The sequence below is a fragment of the Heptranchias perlo genome, chromosome 11, assembly GCF_035084215.1.
Source record: "Heptranchias perlo isolate sHepPer1 chromosome 11, sHepPer1.hap1, whole genome shotgun sequence".
NCBI classification, from domain to species: domain Eukaryota; kingdom Metazoa; phylum Chordata; class Chondrichthyes; order Hexanchiformes; family Hexanchidae; genus Heptranchias; species Heptranchias perlo.
Window position 1 is genome coordinate 52941113 of NC_090335.1, and position 14362 is coordinate 52955474.

Here is a 14362-nt window from a genome sequence, read left to right on the forward strand (position 1 = left end):
ATGGGTGAACGGGACTTGGTGCAAGTTAGGAAAAGGTGGATGAGCTTAAGTTTATGGAGGGTGGCAGATGGGAGGCCAGCCAGGAGAGCATTGCAACGCATGACTGCTGCTAACGCGGCTTGCATGTTTCGAGCAACTTGTGAGGCCTTGCCTTAGGCGGACGAGGGCATCATAAATATGCAAAAGTTGGGGTCCTATGAGGTAAAAGGACCCTGACACAACCCACAACCAGTGCAGGGCTCACCAGAGAAAGTTGGCAGCAGGCAGTGGCAGGCCCAGAAGAGGCCAAGCAGGGAAGATTTTGTTAATTTTTTACAGTTTGCTTGTGGGTCAGGAGGAGCAGAAGTGCTCCTTCAGGCCCTGTAAGGAACCCTTTGGCCTCCCCTGCCCCGAGCTTCCTCCCTCTCCCTCGACTGCGATTGCCTCCGGAACCCCTGCACTTGCCTCACTGCTGGGGGTCATCCCCGTGGGCCCCCGGCAACGGCCTGCTGTCAACCAAAATCCCACAACTGCCTGCCCGCCAGGGGGTATTGATTCTTGCCGGGATCAGGCGGGAGACTCCCATTGGAAAAGGAAATGAGGCCCAGGAGTTAGTGGCCTGGGCCACACTCCAGCGCAGCCAGGTAAGCTTGATGCTTGCCCCACGCTGAATTTATGCCTTGAGTTAAAATCAGGGTTCTAGTCTAATTGCTCTATTCTGCTTGTTCTTGATAGGTTTTAATATTCCTCTTATTCAAGTAACTAACTAATTTCCTTTCTTAAAAAAAATTGGATAATTATGGACTCTGCTTCAACAATGGTTTGTTTCAGGAAATTCCAAACTCTGTTTTCTAACATTCACTTTCTCAAATTTGAATGAATCTCCCTCTTCATCCATGGAATCCCAGCCTTTGATACATGCCCTTTTCTCATTACTGGAATATTTTTGATTTGTTCCCTTTCCAATGCCTGTTTAAAGATTTCCTATGGCTGATCTATGGTTGTAATTGCCAATTTGTCCTTCCATTCAATATGGGCACAGTCCCTATTTTCCCCCAGTCAAGTACCCTTCTTTGAACCCAAAGCAAAATACTGCGGATGCTGGAAATCCGAAATAAAAACAGAAAATGCTGGAGAAGCTCAGGCAGGATCTGTGGAGAAAGAAGACCTTTTGTCAGAACCCTTTGACTTATTTTCTTTTTCCTTTTCTGTTCTTAGGCTGGACCTAACTACATTGTAGTCACAATGTTCCCTTACTTTTAGATTGCCTACTTGCTCTGCTTCATTACCCAGGACCAGGTTAAGTGGTGCTTCTTTACTTGCTGGAGTAGCAGAGGAATTGACTAACAGAGAAACAGTCCTGAAATTATTTACAAAATTCTAAAACCTCATCCATTTCCAATTTATTTTTGTATATTTTTAATTGATCCCGTAATATGTTCTCAACCACATTTAATATATTGTAAACAATTTTACAACACCAAGTTATAGTCCAGCAATTTTATTTTAAATTCACAAGCTTTCGGAGACTTCCTCCTTCCTCAGGTAAATGTTCACATTTAATATACTTTTCCCTGCTAAAGCCCTTGAACTGAAATATTGACATTCTAGACATCTCTCATAATGCTCGCTATTTGAACATATGCTCAAAAGAAAAGCAATACCTAAACAGCAATGTTGTGATTAACCTCCATATACTGGCTTATTACATACTGGTGCACTTGGCTCTCTTTCACGTGTTGATATTTTGATTTCCCAACTAGTAATAGAGTAAATAATCTAGAATAACTGCTGTCTTGGGAGTGCCCTATAAAGATGCAACTGAATTAAGAAGTTCAGATTACCTTGTGATTGCAGGAGGTCAGTGCTTTAGTATTGATTTAATGTTGTCTGAGCTTTGAAATTTGTTTGTCTTGCAACACACTGTTCAACACTTGCGTATTTGTAATTTTTTATTAATATATTAGTTTTGGAAATAGGCAAGTTCAGCATATAGAACTGCATTCAGTATTTTACAAAGTTTATTGAATCATCTTTTAGAGGTATACTTAAGTTTGCATAATTCTTGGTTATGCCTGATACCTTGTTTTGCTGAGTATCTGTGCCTTAATTCTTGCTAGGTATTCAACTCTGATTTCAGATTCTGCAGATTTGCCCAATATTGAGTGCTGACTCTTGACCAGATACCACCATTGTTGAACATTTATTTAGTTTTGTGCATGTGTAAATGCAATTCCATGTTTAGTGATACAGCAGATCATTAATAGTGTGATGTGAGGCAGTTTATTTCAGTAGTGAATCCAGATGTGAGTTTATATTGCTCAACCTCTGAATCCATACTCTCAAAACCTGCCCTTACTGTCCCCCCACCCCAAGCTGAGTTTATTTTCTATCTAAGCTGATTTAGAATCCAGAATTCGAGTTCTTAATTGGCAATTGTAGGCTAGATTTTTAACCCCTCTCATGACTTCCACTTGATTTTCACAGCATTGCTGAAGAGATTGTCAGTTTAGTGATTGAACCGATGTTCATGAGTCTCCAACACATTCTACTAGCCCATTACTAGGCCAATTCTTCTCACTGGGCTACTTCTCCAAGAGTTAAACTCGGCAGCTCTAGTTTTCAGTTGAACTTTTGCTCCTCTTTAACTGAGCCACATTTTTTTTCTCTTTTTGATCTTTATTCTTTTCTAATTGGAGGGCAACGAGGGCAGTTTTCTACTGTGAACTCATAATACCAAAATTAATAATTTCACGCTGAGGGAACTTTGGAGCCAGTGTCACCTGACTAAGAACAGTATTTGTAAGTCTTGAGTAAAATACGGAGCACCCTGTACCAGCTACCTTGATTGTACTTTTCATAACCTACCCAGTCTAGTTTCATATGTGTCTATGGACTTGGGTTTTCTTTTTTTAAAACTAGCAATAGAAACCTCAATTTGCATTCAGTAATTTTAAGCATTTAATGGTGAAATCTTCTATATACTATGTATTGCACAGCGGAATATGCCCTATTTATATTGCAGCAGCCCAGTATGCAGGCAAAGTGGGCGCTCATTCTTGAAGGCTGGTCAATAAATATTTGTAGTGAGGTTCTGGAAGAGGAACCTACTGACAGGCTGTAGGGGATTAACTAAACCACCTGTGGAGAGCATACTTGCCAACCTCCACTTGTCACGTTCGCTGACAGCTCTTAAAATATTGTTGAATGTGTGATCGACTGAACGTGGAGGCTAGTGGGTCCTTGTTCCTACCTTCCACCCCACCAGCCTCCACTTTCAATGGATTATCCTCTGCCATTTCCGCCACCTCCAGCGCGATGCCGTCACCAAACACAGCTTCCCCTCCCCTCCCAGCATTCTGAAGGGACTGTTCCCTCCACGACACCCTGGTCCACTCTTCAGTCACCCCCAACACTCACTCCCCTTCTCCCATGTCACAGTGTATATATACAGCAAACAAAGCCATAACTTACTTACAAATGACATTTAAGTATAAACACAAAACTTAGCTATGAGAATTTTTTTCTTCAGACCATTTTTTTTTTGTTGCCTGAAACCACAGAATTCCCTGGCGTATCTTCTCTTTTATATACTCTTAAGCAGTTTGTCATAGCTCAATATAAATTCCTACACATTTGACAGGGCTTGTAAATTCTTGTGCATTCATCACATGAGTTGCAGAGCAAACGGTCGTTATAATATAAAGCAAGTAGCCAAATGTGGCCTTTCCATTGAATACTCCACTCTTTCTCTTGTGATTTGCCTTAGCTATATGTAATCTGTCACTATTGGCAGAGGGAGTTACAGATCTTGTGCAGTGCAATGGGTGCTGCACAGGGAGAGCTGCTGCACGTGGCCACTTTCTTGCATCCAGAATGCTGGGAGATGGTCTGTTAATTTGAAAATCTCCTTTTGGGAAGCTTTATAGACCACGTCATTTAAGGTAACCCCACGTCCGGTTTCGGGGGTGGTTGCTTCGTAAATCTGACCATTGATAATTGGACAGAAAAGGCTGGGCTTTCCAATGTTCCTTTTCAGATGCAGGCTGGTACATGGAATCGTGTGCATTACATTTAAGTTTACTGATAAGAAATGCTAAACCCTCTGTGAAACTCTATCTAAATACTATATCCACACGTCGTGTCCCTGGAGAAACTGGGACTGGCTAAAAACGTTCTTCTACATTCCTGTACTGCTCCACTTGTGCGAAGTTTATCGGTGCAAATCTTGTGTATTTTATACAGTATCAGATGAATTAATATATAATCACAAAGTTGGACACGTCATTTTGTTCTCTTGCCAGTTGCTTTGACTGGATTCGGATCGGTCGGAGCTATTAACAGTTTGCATGTATGGCTGGGTCTTTGAGTCTCAAGCTTGATATGTAGGCTTTGGGGTAATAATTTTGTAGGTTCATCATAGTCACTCTCTTCTATTTCTGTAGTGAAAAATTGCAGCTGTAAATTAGTGCTTCTCAAATATTTTGGGGGCCAGCCTCTTTCATCCCACTAAATTTATTTTCTAATCAGAGGCGAGGTTGGAGATCTTGGGATATTTTTCCCTGCAAATTTTTTTTTAACAATTTGGTCCATTTTTAGCATTTTGGAGCCAACAAAGTGGTGACTCATGTATGTTGTAGTTATTTAGAGGCACTTTTACACAGTATATGAGTGCAGCTGACTGAAGAAGGTCGCGTCTCTTTTTTTTATTGGCTGCATTTCATAATATAAACAAGCCTCTGTCCCCTTCTCCTGATGGTATTGTAGACACCCAAAAATATGAATCTGGTTAACATCTTTTAAAATACAATTGAACTTTTTTGAATTGCGATAAGCCATGTGATTAAGTTACTAACTTATTAAGTTTGGGTTGTTACCGACTAGACAGTTCAGCTAATCATAAGAACCATACATGTGTATTTGTTAACCAGACTCTGTCCATGTAAACATAAGAAAGCATGGAATAAGAACAGGCCATTTGGCCTTATCCTGATGTATCCTACTTGAGGGGAAGTTTTGCAAAATTTCTTCCATTCCCAAAGTCAAGGATTTTAAATTTTCTTTTTTACAAACAGAAAACTGTCTCTTTATGATTGGCAGTCTCTAATTAGTTTTCAATAAAAAATGTGATACATTGCTGAATAGTCAAGTCAGTAATTCTTACAAAGTTGAATTCTTATTGGAAAGTCCTACTTCTGCAACATAAATTGGTTGAGGGGGTGGGGGAAACTTCATACTTTTCAAATCAATGATAAAAGATTCCTTATCGCTGGCCAGTGTCATGATTAGAAATGTTGATTCTGTAGAAGTTGGGATGGGTAAAGCTGAGGTTGTAACACTCGGCCTGTGAGACACCATCCAACTAAGCCTTCTTTCAAAGTAGTGTCCTTACCATTGAAAATCCTATTGGCACAACTGTCTCAGAATTATCCCCATCATGGGCATTTCTCAAATATTTGCCAGCTCTAGAATCCTGCATTTTGGACTATTTGTTCTGTGCCTCCACTCTCCAGAGCAGCTCAGAGCTATTGCTTTTGAAATATTGAAAGATGGGGCAGACTGTGTGCATTCAGACAGGGATCACGACTCCAGTGTCCCAGAAGTAAGAAATACTACTCGGGAGGCTAATGGACTGGACCAGCCAGAGGGAGCATCTCTTGGGGGTGAATAACCAGAGGATGGGTTGTTCTGTTAAAATCCTACTACTGCACTATATTGAATGATTTTAATGTATTTCAGTTCAAACCACATTAATTACGGGTATAATATTTAGTCTTCACAGGCCTCTTGTTAACCACCTGTAACTTTTCTTTGTTTCAGCATGCCTTGCATTGTTGGTGATAGTACAGGATACCCGACGTGTGACTACGCTTTTTTCTTCCATTTCTCTAAAATGTGATTATTCAACATCCTCTCAGTCTCAGGATGTAGTTGTCACCTGGCGCTTCAAATCATTTTGCAAAGATCCCATAATGGAGTACTATTCCTCATGTAAGTATTACTATTGGACGTGTCCTGATTTTTTTTTCCCGCTGCTGTTTGTACTGCCTTGAGTAATCTGGGGAATGATCTTTAGCATCCTTTTATTTAATGAGTTTTAAATTTTAAGAGGCTGAATAAGTGTCAAAGCTGGGTACTACATTTTCTAATCATTTTGTGACTAGTATTGAAACAAAGTCCTGCTGCTTTATAGTATGCTGACTCTAACGACCACGTGCTAAGTGGCCGGCTTCAGAAGGGCTGATGTAAAACTTTTCTCTCCTCCTCTCCTGGCATTCTTCATGTGTGAGCCTGGGCAGTGAGTATTGTAAACTACTCATTAGTGAGAGGGAAGAGGTCAGGGCCCAGGCCATTTCTTCAACTGTCTCAGCATAGGTGCATTTTCCAGCAGGTATCATTGAATAACAATTTGGAGGCCTGGCTTTTTTTCCCACCCCTCCCTAGCCCAAATGCCTGAAGCCAATTATAGTGCCCCAATTACTGCCTGACTCAGATCAGCTAAGACAGCTACAGAGTAAAACTCGTTTGCTAAATCACAAAAGTATTACAGAATATTTCTAAATTTTGGCAAGACTGTACATACTTTGGAAAAACGTGCAACCCTGAGATTCTCATCTACATCAATGAGAAGTCATTTAACTGTTGCATAATTAACCCTCTTCTTCAGGGGGTGGAAGTAATTTGGAAGAAAGATTTTATATATATGTATAGACAAAATGCTCTGAGAACAGCTGTTGTAAGCAAAAAACTGCCTAAAAATTCCCCAATTCATTCCTTTTAATTAGCTCTAATTGTGTGGAAATGGTTTCTGTTGTAGCAGCCATTCTATCTGCTGCTGTTCAACTTTTATCCAAAAGATTTTTTTAAAAACTTAGCTTCAAAAATTCTTGCCAAATCCAAATTTTAGATGTGCAATGTCATTTTGTGCACAGTTAAGCTAAATCTAATTTGAAATTGGGCAGAATTTAAGTATCTATTTATTTAGAACCTGATCCTGGTTCTTCAAAAGCTGCTGGCACAAAGTTGGGTTCTCTCAGCCATCTCAGAGGGGGCTAATCAAAGTTTTGACCATAGTGAACAAGAAGCTGTTGCAACATCACAATTGCAACAATCTTCAATTTGGTAACCAATTTTGCCTCAGAGGAAAATGGTTATTACTTTTCATTATCAGAAAAAAAATTTCTGCCCGGCACAAATTAGAATGGTAGTTCTTCAATAAGGTATGAATTCCCTGCCATATTTGAAAGCCAGCCTTTTAGTGGCATTAGTAGTGAGCTGCTGACCTGGAGATTTGACTTTGTCAGAGGATGCAGACACTGTTATATCTGCACATTCGTTCTGCAACATATATGTAGAGGTCATTCAAAAAAGTGTGTTTTTCACACACTGTTCCTCCACCCCCTCAATACTCAAAAATGGTGATCTTTCATGACATTACTTTCTACAGAGTAGGTAACTCCCCACTGAATCATTGCAGCATGTACAGTCAGAATTGTCTTTGGGCAAACACATGCTGGGTTATCTTTAGCGCTAAGAAGGCCAAGTTGATAACTGTCTAGAGAAAGATTGACTGTAATGTTCTCCATCCACTCTAGTGTCCAAACTGTTTGTCTTAAACTGCCTTTACATAGTGTGTCCAGTTCTTCAATCATGGTTTCACACAACTGATATTGAGTCCCAGCAATTTTGCCTTTGACTTGTTAAGACCTGCTAAAAATCTGGTCTTCCCATCAGGCAAACTGACTCCTGGCAGTACAACATTCGGCTTACAGCCGGCTACATGATACCTGCAGGTGAAACATCTGCATTTGATATATTTACCTGTGACCACACACTATTATAATGGCTAATAATAAAACAAAATCCATTATATTCATAATTGCAGTATAGTGTCTTGCAAAACACTTGTGTGCCAACAGTGCAGATGCATTGGTCTTAATTTTCCAAAGTGCTCTAGATATGGGAATTTTACCTTTTGGATTGGAAAATTGCAAATGTCACTCCATTATTTAAGAAAGGAGGGAGGGAGAAACCAGAAAACTACAAGCTCGTTAATTTAACATAGTTGTGGGGAAGTAAGCAGAATCTATCGTGAGAGACAAAGCACCTGGACAAGTATGAGCTGATCAAAGACAGCGTGGAATTGTGAACGGTAGGTCATGTCTGACTAATCTAGTTGAATGTTTTGAGGAGGTCACTAACATGATAGATAAGGGAGTGCTTATGGATATTGTCTATATAGACTTTCAGAAGGCAGCTCATTAGGTTCCGCAAAAGAAATTGTTAGCAAAAATAAAAATGCACGGAATTGGAGGTAGACTTATGACGTGGGCTGGTATTTAGTTGGGAGATAGGAGACAGGTAGAAGGGATAACGGTAATGTATTCTGATTGGGGGGATGTGTCAAGTGGTGTTCTTCAGGGATCTGTATTGGGGCCTCAGCTTTTCACCATATAAATCAATGACTTGGATGAAGAAATAGAGTTGTACATTCAAGTTTGCAGATGAGACCAAGTTAGGAGGCACAGTAAGTTGTATAGATGGGAGAAGGAAGTTGTAAAGGGACATAGACAGTTTATGTGAATGGGCAAAACAATGGTAGATGGAGTTCAAAGTGGAGAAGTGTGATGTCATCCATTTTGGATTCAAGAATGACAAATCAGATTCTTTTCTAAATGGCGAGAGACTAGGAATTGTGGCGGAGTAAAGGGATTTGGGTATCCATGCATATAACCACTAAAAGCTAGTGCACAGGTATAAAAAGTGATCAAAAATACTAATGGATTGTTGGCCTTCATCTCATGGAGGTCAGAATACAAAGGGGAGGAAGTTGAGTGAAATCATGCAGCACTTTTTCCCACACAAAGGGTAATGGAAATCGGGAAAACTCTCCCCAAAAGGCTGTTGATGCTGGGTCAATTGAAATTTTCAAGCCTGAGATCTAAGATTTTTGTTAGGTAAGGGTATGAGGGATATGAATCAAAGGGGGGTAAATAGAGTTGAGGTACAAATCAGCTATGATCTGATTGTATGGTAGAACAGGCTCCAGGGGCTGACTGGCCTACTCCTGTTCCTATGTTACTATTAGAAACATTGAGATACATTTAGATCTCCTTCATACTATCCTTGATAGTTCTTTAGGATCTCTTATGGAAGAATGCAGCTTTGATCCTTAGTTGTCCTGTTCAAATACATGGGAAAATTGCTGAAATATAATCTAAATTAATTATTTGGGGAATACTTCATTTCCTAGAGCTTTCCTTTCTTAATTTTTGGGTCAATATCTATGCTTATAAATGAGATTAATGCTGAGGAATAAACTTTTTTTTCTTGTTCAGCGAGTATCTACACCAAATGCTGACCTCTCTGATTAAAGCCTGCGTTGATGGGTGGAAATCCATTAATATCTTTATGGGTCTCCAAACAAAGCTACTGAAAAATCAACACCCACCTGTAGGGATTCTGTTTGCCTAATATGTAGTTTGCATACTCTTGAATAGGGTGATGAAGGAACTGGGGCCCCACCCTGTGGCTACTTTGTGTATATTGCCTTGCTTCTACTGTCTTTCAATTATGGATAATCCTCACTGGTAAAATAAAGTAATAAAGGGCCTGGTAACAACATGCATTATTAACAATATGTACTGTTCTACATTATGAAAAATCATCATTCTGCACGTGCACATTTAGCAGTCTTAACACCTTGATATTTCTCTCTCTCTCTCTCTCCCCCTTCTCCCCCAGTGAGAAAGAAAGCACATACCATGGAAGTAGGATTATCCCAGCATTCATAGCACAGTGAAAGCAACTGAAAATCTCACACAGGATTTTGCCAACCCTGTGTCAGAGCATGATCACACTCCTCCACCTAAACATAGCATTGATACACTGTATCCATTTATATGATTTTTTTTCAGGTCAGATGTCATCTGCTGTTGCTCCTACATCATTCTTCCTCATATTCTTGCAAAGTTTCTGTATCAACACTCACATGAATAAAAACAAATCATTTGGTAAAGGACAAAGCTATCTTTCTCCAGTAAACAGCACCATCTGATGTGAAAACATGGAACTACAGCACAAACATGTGTGAACAGTACCTGTTTAATAGAAGCATGTTATGTGGCCCTGTTATGCCAGTGCTTCATATTAAAAGAACATCTTGCTTTTTGTCATTACAAAGTTTACATAATTTGAAAATTTTTGTATTTTCTACTTTAAGTTTTTAAATTTCACTGGTTAGTAATAAGAATGAGATTGAATATGCAGCAATTAGATTGTATTTTTAATGATGTGGAGATGCCGGTGATTGACTGGGGTTGACAATTGTAAACTATTTTACAACACCAAGTTATAGTCCAGCAATTTTATTTTAAATTCACAAGCTTTCGGAGACTTCCTCCTTCCTCAGGTAAATGTTCAGGAGCTCCTGAACATTTACCTGAGGAAGGAGGAAGTCTCCGAAAGCTTGTGAATTTAAAATAAAATTGCTGGACTATAACTTGGTGTTGTAAAATTGTTTACAATTGTATTTTTAAGCAGTGGTTCAATACTGCAACCTGACTATATTTAGAAATTAGGCTTTTAACTTGCAGGCATTATTTCATGATTATTACTATTGCGTTTTTGCTAAAAGGTAGAGCCATTTGAAAACAGAGATGTAGTACTCTGCTCTGAACATTGGGTACTAATGATTATCTCAGATCTACAGTAATTCTAGTATTTAACAGGATGCTGTGATCAGTTTGGCTTAGTTGGTAGCATTCTCATCTGAGTCAGAAATTTTGAGTTGAAGCTTCACTCCAGGATTTTAACATGTAATCCAGACTGGCACTCCAGTGCAGTACTTGAGGGAGTTCCTCATTGTTGAGATGCCATCCATTGGATGAAACATTAAACCAAACTTGTTCCAGTGGTTCAGATGGTACTATTTTGAAGAAAAGCAGCGAATTCTCCCGGTGTCCTGTTCAACATGCCTCCCTCAACCAACACCACCAAAAGCAATCTGGTAATTGTAATTTGTGGGATTTGCTGTGTGTAAAATGGCTGCCATGTTAGATTACATAATGAATACATTAGAACCATAGAAAAGATACAGCACAGAAATCTGGGGGCCATTCGGCCCATCGTGTCTGCGCCAGCTCGAAGAACAACCAGGTGCCCATTCTAATCCCACCTTCCAGCACCCGGTCCGTAGCCCTGCAGCTTACAGTACTTTAGGTGCAGGTCCAGGTACTTTTTAAAAGAGTTGAGGGTCCCTGCCTCTACCACCAATTCGGGCAGCGAATTCCATACACTCACCACCCTCTGAGTTAGAAAGTTTTTCTTCATGTCTCCTCTGATCCTTCCGCCAATCAGCATAAATCTATGTCCTCTAGTTCTTGAACTCTCCACTAGGGGAAACAGGTACCTCCTGTCTACTCTATCTGGGCCCCTCATAATTTTGTATACCTCAATCAAGTCTCCCCTCAGCCTCCTCTGCTCCAAAGGAAAACAACCCCAGCCTATCCAATCTCTCCTCGTAGCTGCAATTTTCAAGCCCTGGCAACGTTCTTGTAAATCTTCTCTGCACTCTCTCCAGAGCAATTACGTCCTTCCTGTAATGTGGTGACCAGAACTGTGCACAATACTCCAGCTGTGGCCTTACCAGCGTTTTATACAGTTCCATCATTACATCCCTGCTTTTGTATTCTATACCTCGGCTAACAACGGAGAGCATTCCGTATGCCTTCTTCGCAACCTTATCTACCTGTACTGCCATCTCTAGGGACCTGTGCACATGCACTCCAAGGTCTCTCACTTCCTCTACACCTCTCAATATATTCCCATTTACTGTTTATTCCCTTTTACTGTTTGCCCTCCCCAAGTGCATTACCTCACACTTCTCCGGGTTGAACTCCATTTGCCACTTTTCCGCCCACTCCACCAACCCACTGATATCATCTTGGAGTCTACAGCTATCCTCTTCACTATCAACTACACAGCCAATTTTGGTGTCATCTGCAAATTTGCCAATCATGCCCTACATTCAAGTCCAAATCATTAATATATACCACAAACAGCAAGGGACCCAACACTGAGCCCTGTGGCACACCACTGGAAACAGATTTTAATTCACAAAGACATCCATCGACTTTTACCCTTTTTTTTCCTGTTATTGAGCCAATTTTGGATCCAATTCGCCACATTTCCCTGTATCCCATGGTCTTTTACCTTTCTGACCAGTCTGCCATGTGGGACCTTGTCAAATGCCTTACTAAAATCCATGTAGACAACATCCACTGCACTACCCTCATCAATCCTCCTTGCCACTTCCTCAAAGAATTGAATCAGATTTGTAAGGCATGACTTTCCCTGAACAAATTCATGCTGACTATCCCTGATTAAACCATGCCTTTCCAAGTGACAGTTTATCCTATTTCTCAGCATTGATTCTAATAGTTTGCCCACCACATAGGGAAGACTGACCGGCCTATAATTGTTCGGCCTTTCCCTCGTACCCTTTTTGAACAATGATACTACGTTTGCCGTCTTCCAGTCCTCCAGTACCTCCCCTGTATCTAGTGAGGATTGGAAAATGATCCTCAGAACATCCGCTATTTCCTCCCTGGCTTCCTTCAATAGCCTAGGAAACAATCCATCCGGCCCTGGTGACTTATCGACTTTCAAGGATTCCAATCCCTCTAGTACTTCCTCTCTCGTTATGTTTACCTTTTCCAGTATTTCACAGCTCTCCTCTTTAACTACTATGTCCGGATCATCCCTTTCCCTTGTGAATATGGAGACAAAATATTCATTTTAAAACCCTACCCACATCCTCTGCTTCTACACACACGTTATCCTTAGCATCCCTGATAGGTCCCACCTTTTCCTTAGCTATCCTCTTGTCCTTAATGTATTAATAAAACATCTTTGGGTTTTCTTTAATCTTACTAGATAATATTTTTCATGCCATCTCTTCGCTTTCCGTATTTCCTTTTTTACGTCATCCCTGTATTTTCTATACTTCTCTAGGCTTTCTGCAGTATTTAGTTTTCTGTGACAGTCATAAGCTTTCTTTTTCTGCTTTATCTTGCCCGGTATACTTCTAGACAACCAGGGGGCTCCAAATTTGGCAGTGCCACCCTATTTCTTTGAGGGGACGTGTCTGCATTGTATCTGTAGAATTTCACTTTCTAGTGCCTCCCACTGGCTTGCCATTGATTTCTCCTCAAGTAGTTGTATCTAGTCCACTTCTGCCAAATCACCTCTTAGTTCTGTAAAATTTGCCTTCCCCCAATTTAAAACGTTTACTCCTGATTTAACTCTGTCCTTTTCCATAATAATGCTAAAACTAACTGAATTGTCAAAAGTAATTTGTTTGTGAAGTGCTTTGGAATATTTTTTGAGACTTGATGGTATGCTGTGTAAATGCCAGTTTTCTTTCTGTCTATCCATCTTTTAAAAAAGAGAATGAATTTGTGAAATGGTGCTGTACTTCAAGTCTCCATTGCAGGCTCCTGAAAGTGGCAGTTGTGGTGACCATATTTCAAAAGTTCTAAAATGGCCACAGACTGCCAGAAAATATACAATTCAAATGTACTTTTTCTTTCCCAAGAACCTCAGCAGTTTTGTTCACTTCTGGAAGGTACTAGGTGGAGCCATTGTATGTAGAGAAAAGCAGGGACTGAGAAATATAACTAAAGCAAAACCAGTCATAAATAATTGCATAATTAATGAAAAGGAATGATGGAATTTTTGTTTTTGTAAACTCACTGATGCAGCAAAATATTATGCTAGCTGATAGAGCCTGAATCTCACATTTTACATAAACATGAGCAGGAGAAGTAGAAATATGTATATGTGGATGAATTTGTGTGTGCTTGTGTATAAAATAAAACACAATAGGCCATCTCCCATGGGGTTGCACACAGGGAGTCAAGACCAAGTGTAGTCTTCAAGGGAAGTGGGGATAGAGGGTGGGGGATAATTGGACCAGGGCACACAGATATAATTTAGTATCCATTTTAAAGTCATAAGAACAAAAATACTTAATCTACAGGAAAGATCTGGCTGTCTTAGAATGCTGTGCTCACAGCTGTCTGGCAGTGTCTCAGCAATCTTAGACTTATTTCCACTTGGAGACCAGGCAATTCCAAGAATGAGTGACTGCTAAAACAAGTTAAAAAATAATCCAGTATGAGTGTCTTGATGATCTATAATTGAAAACTTTACTTCTCAGATCACTTGAAGTACAAACATTCTAGTTTACATTTACAGGTGTAAAAAGTGAACAGAATATGGAGTAAGATAGTATGGAATGTTTTGCAAAGATAGACTTAAATTAGATGAAGGAGGCATTATTGATGAAAAATGACACAACAGCTGTCAAAAACAGGGCAAA

General features: G+C 40.0%; 1 protein-coding gene across 1 annotated transcript in view; it reads left to right on the forward strand.

The window, feature by feature from the left end:
• The window catches only part of LOC137327340 (immunoglobulin-like domain-containing receptor 1), a 36983-nt gene that overhangs the window by 12070 nt on the left and 10551 nt on the right, over positions 1-14362 (forward strand). The window contains exon 2 of the mRNA XM_067993034.1: positions 5800-5970. Coding sequence (XP_067849135.1) covers positions 5800-5970 — 171 coding nt within the window. The remainder of the gene's footprint in view (positions 1-5799; positions 5971-14362) is intronic.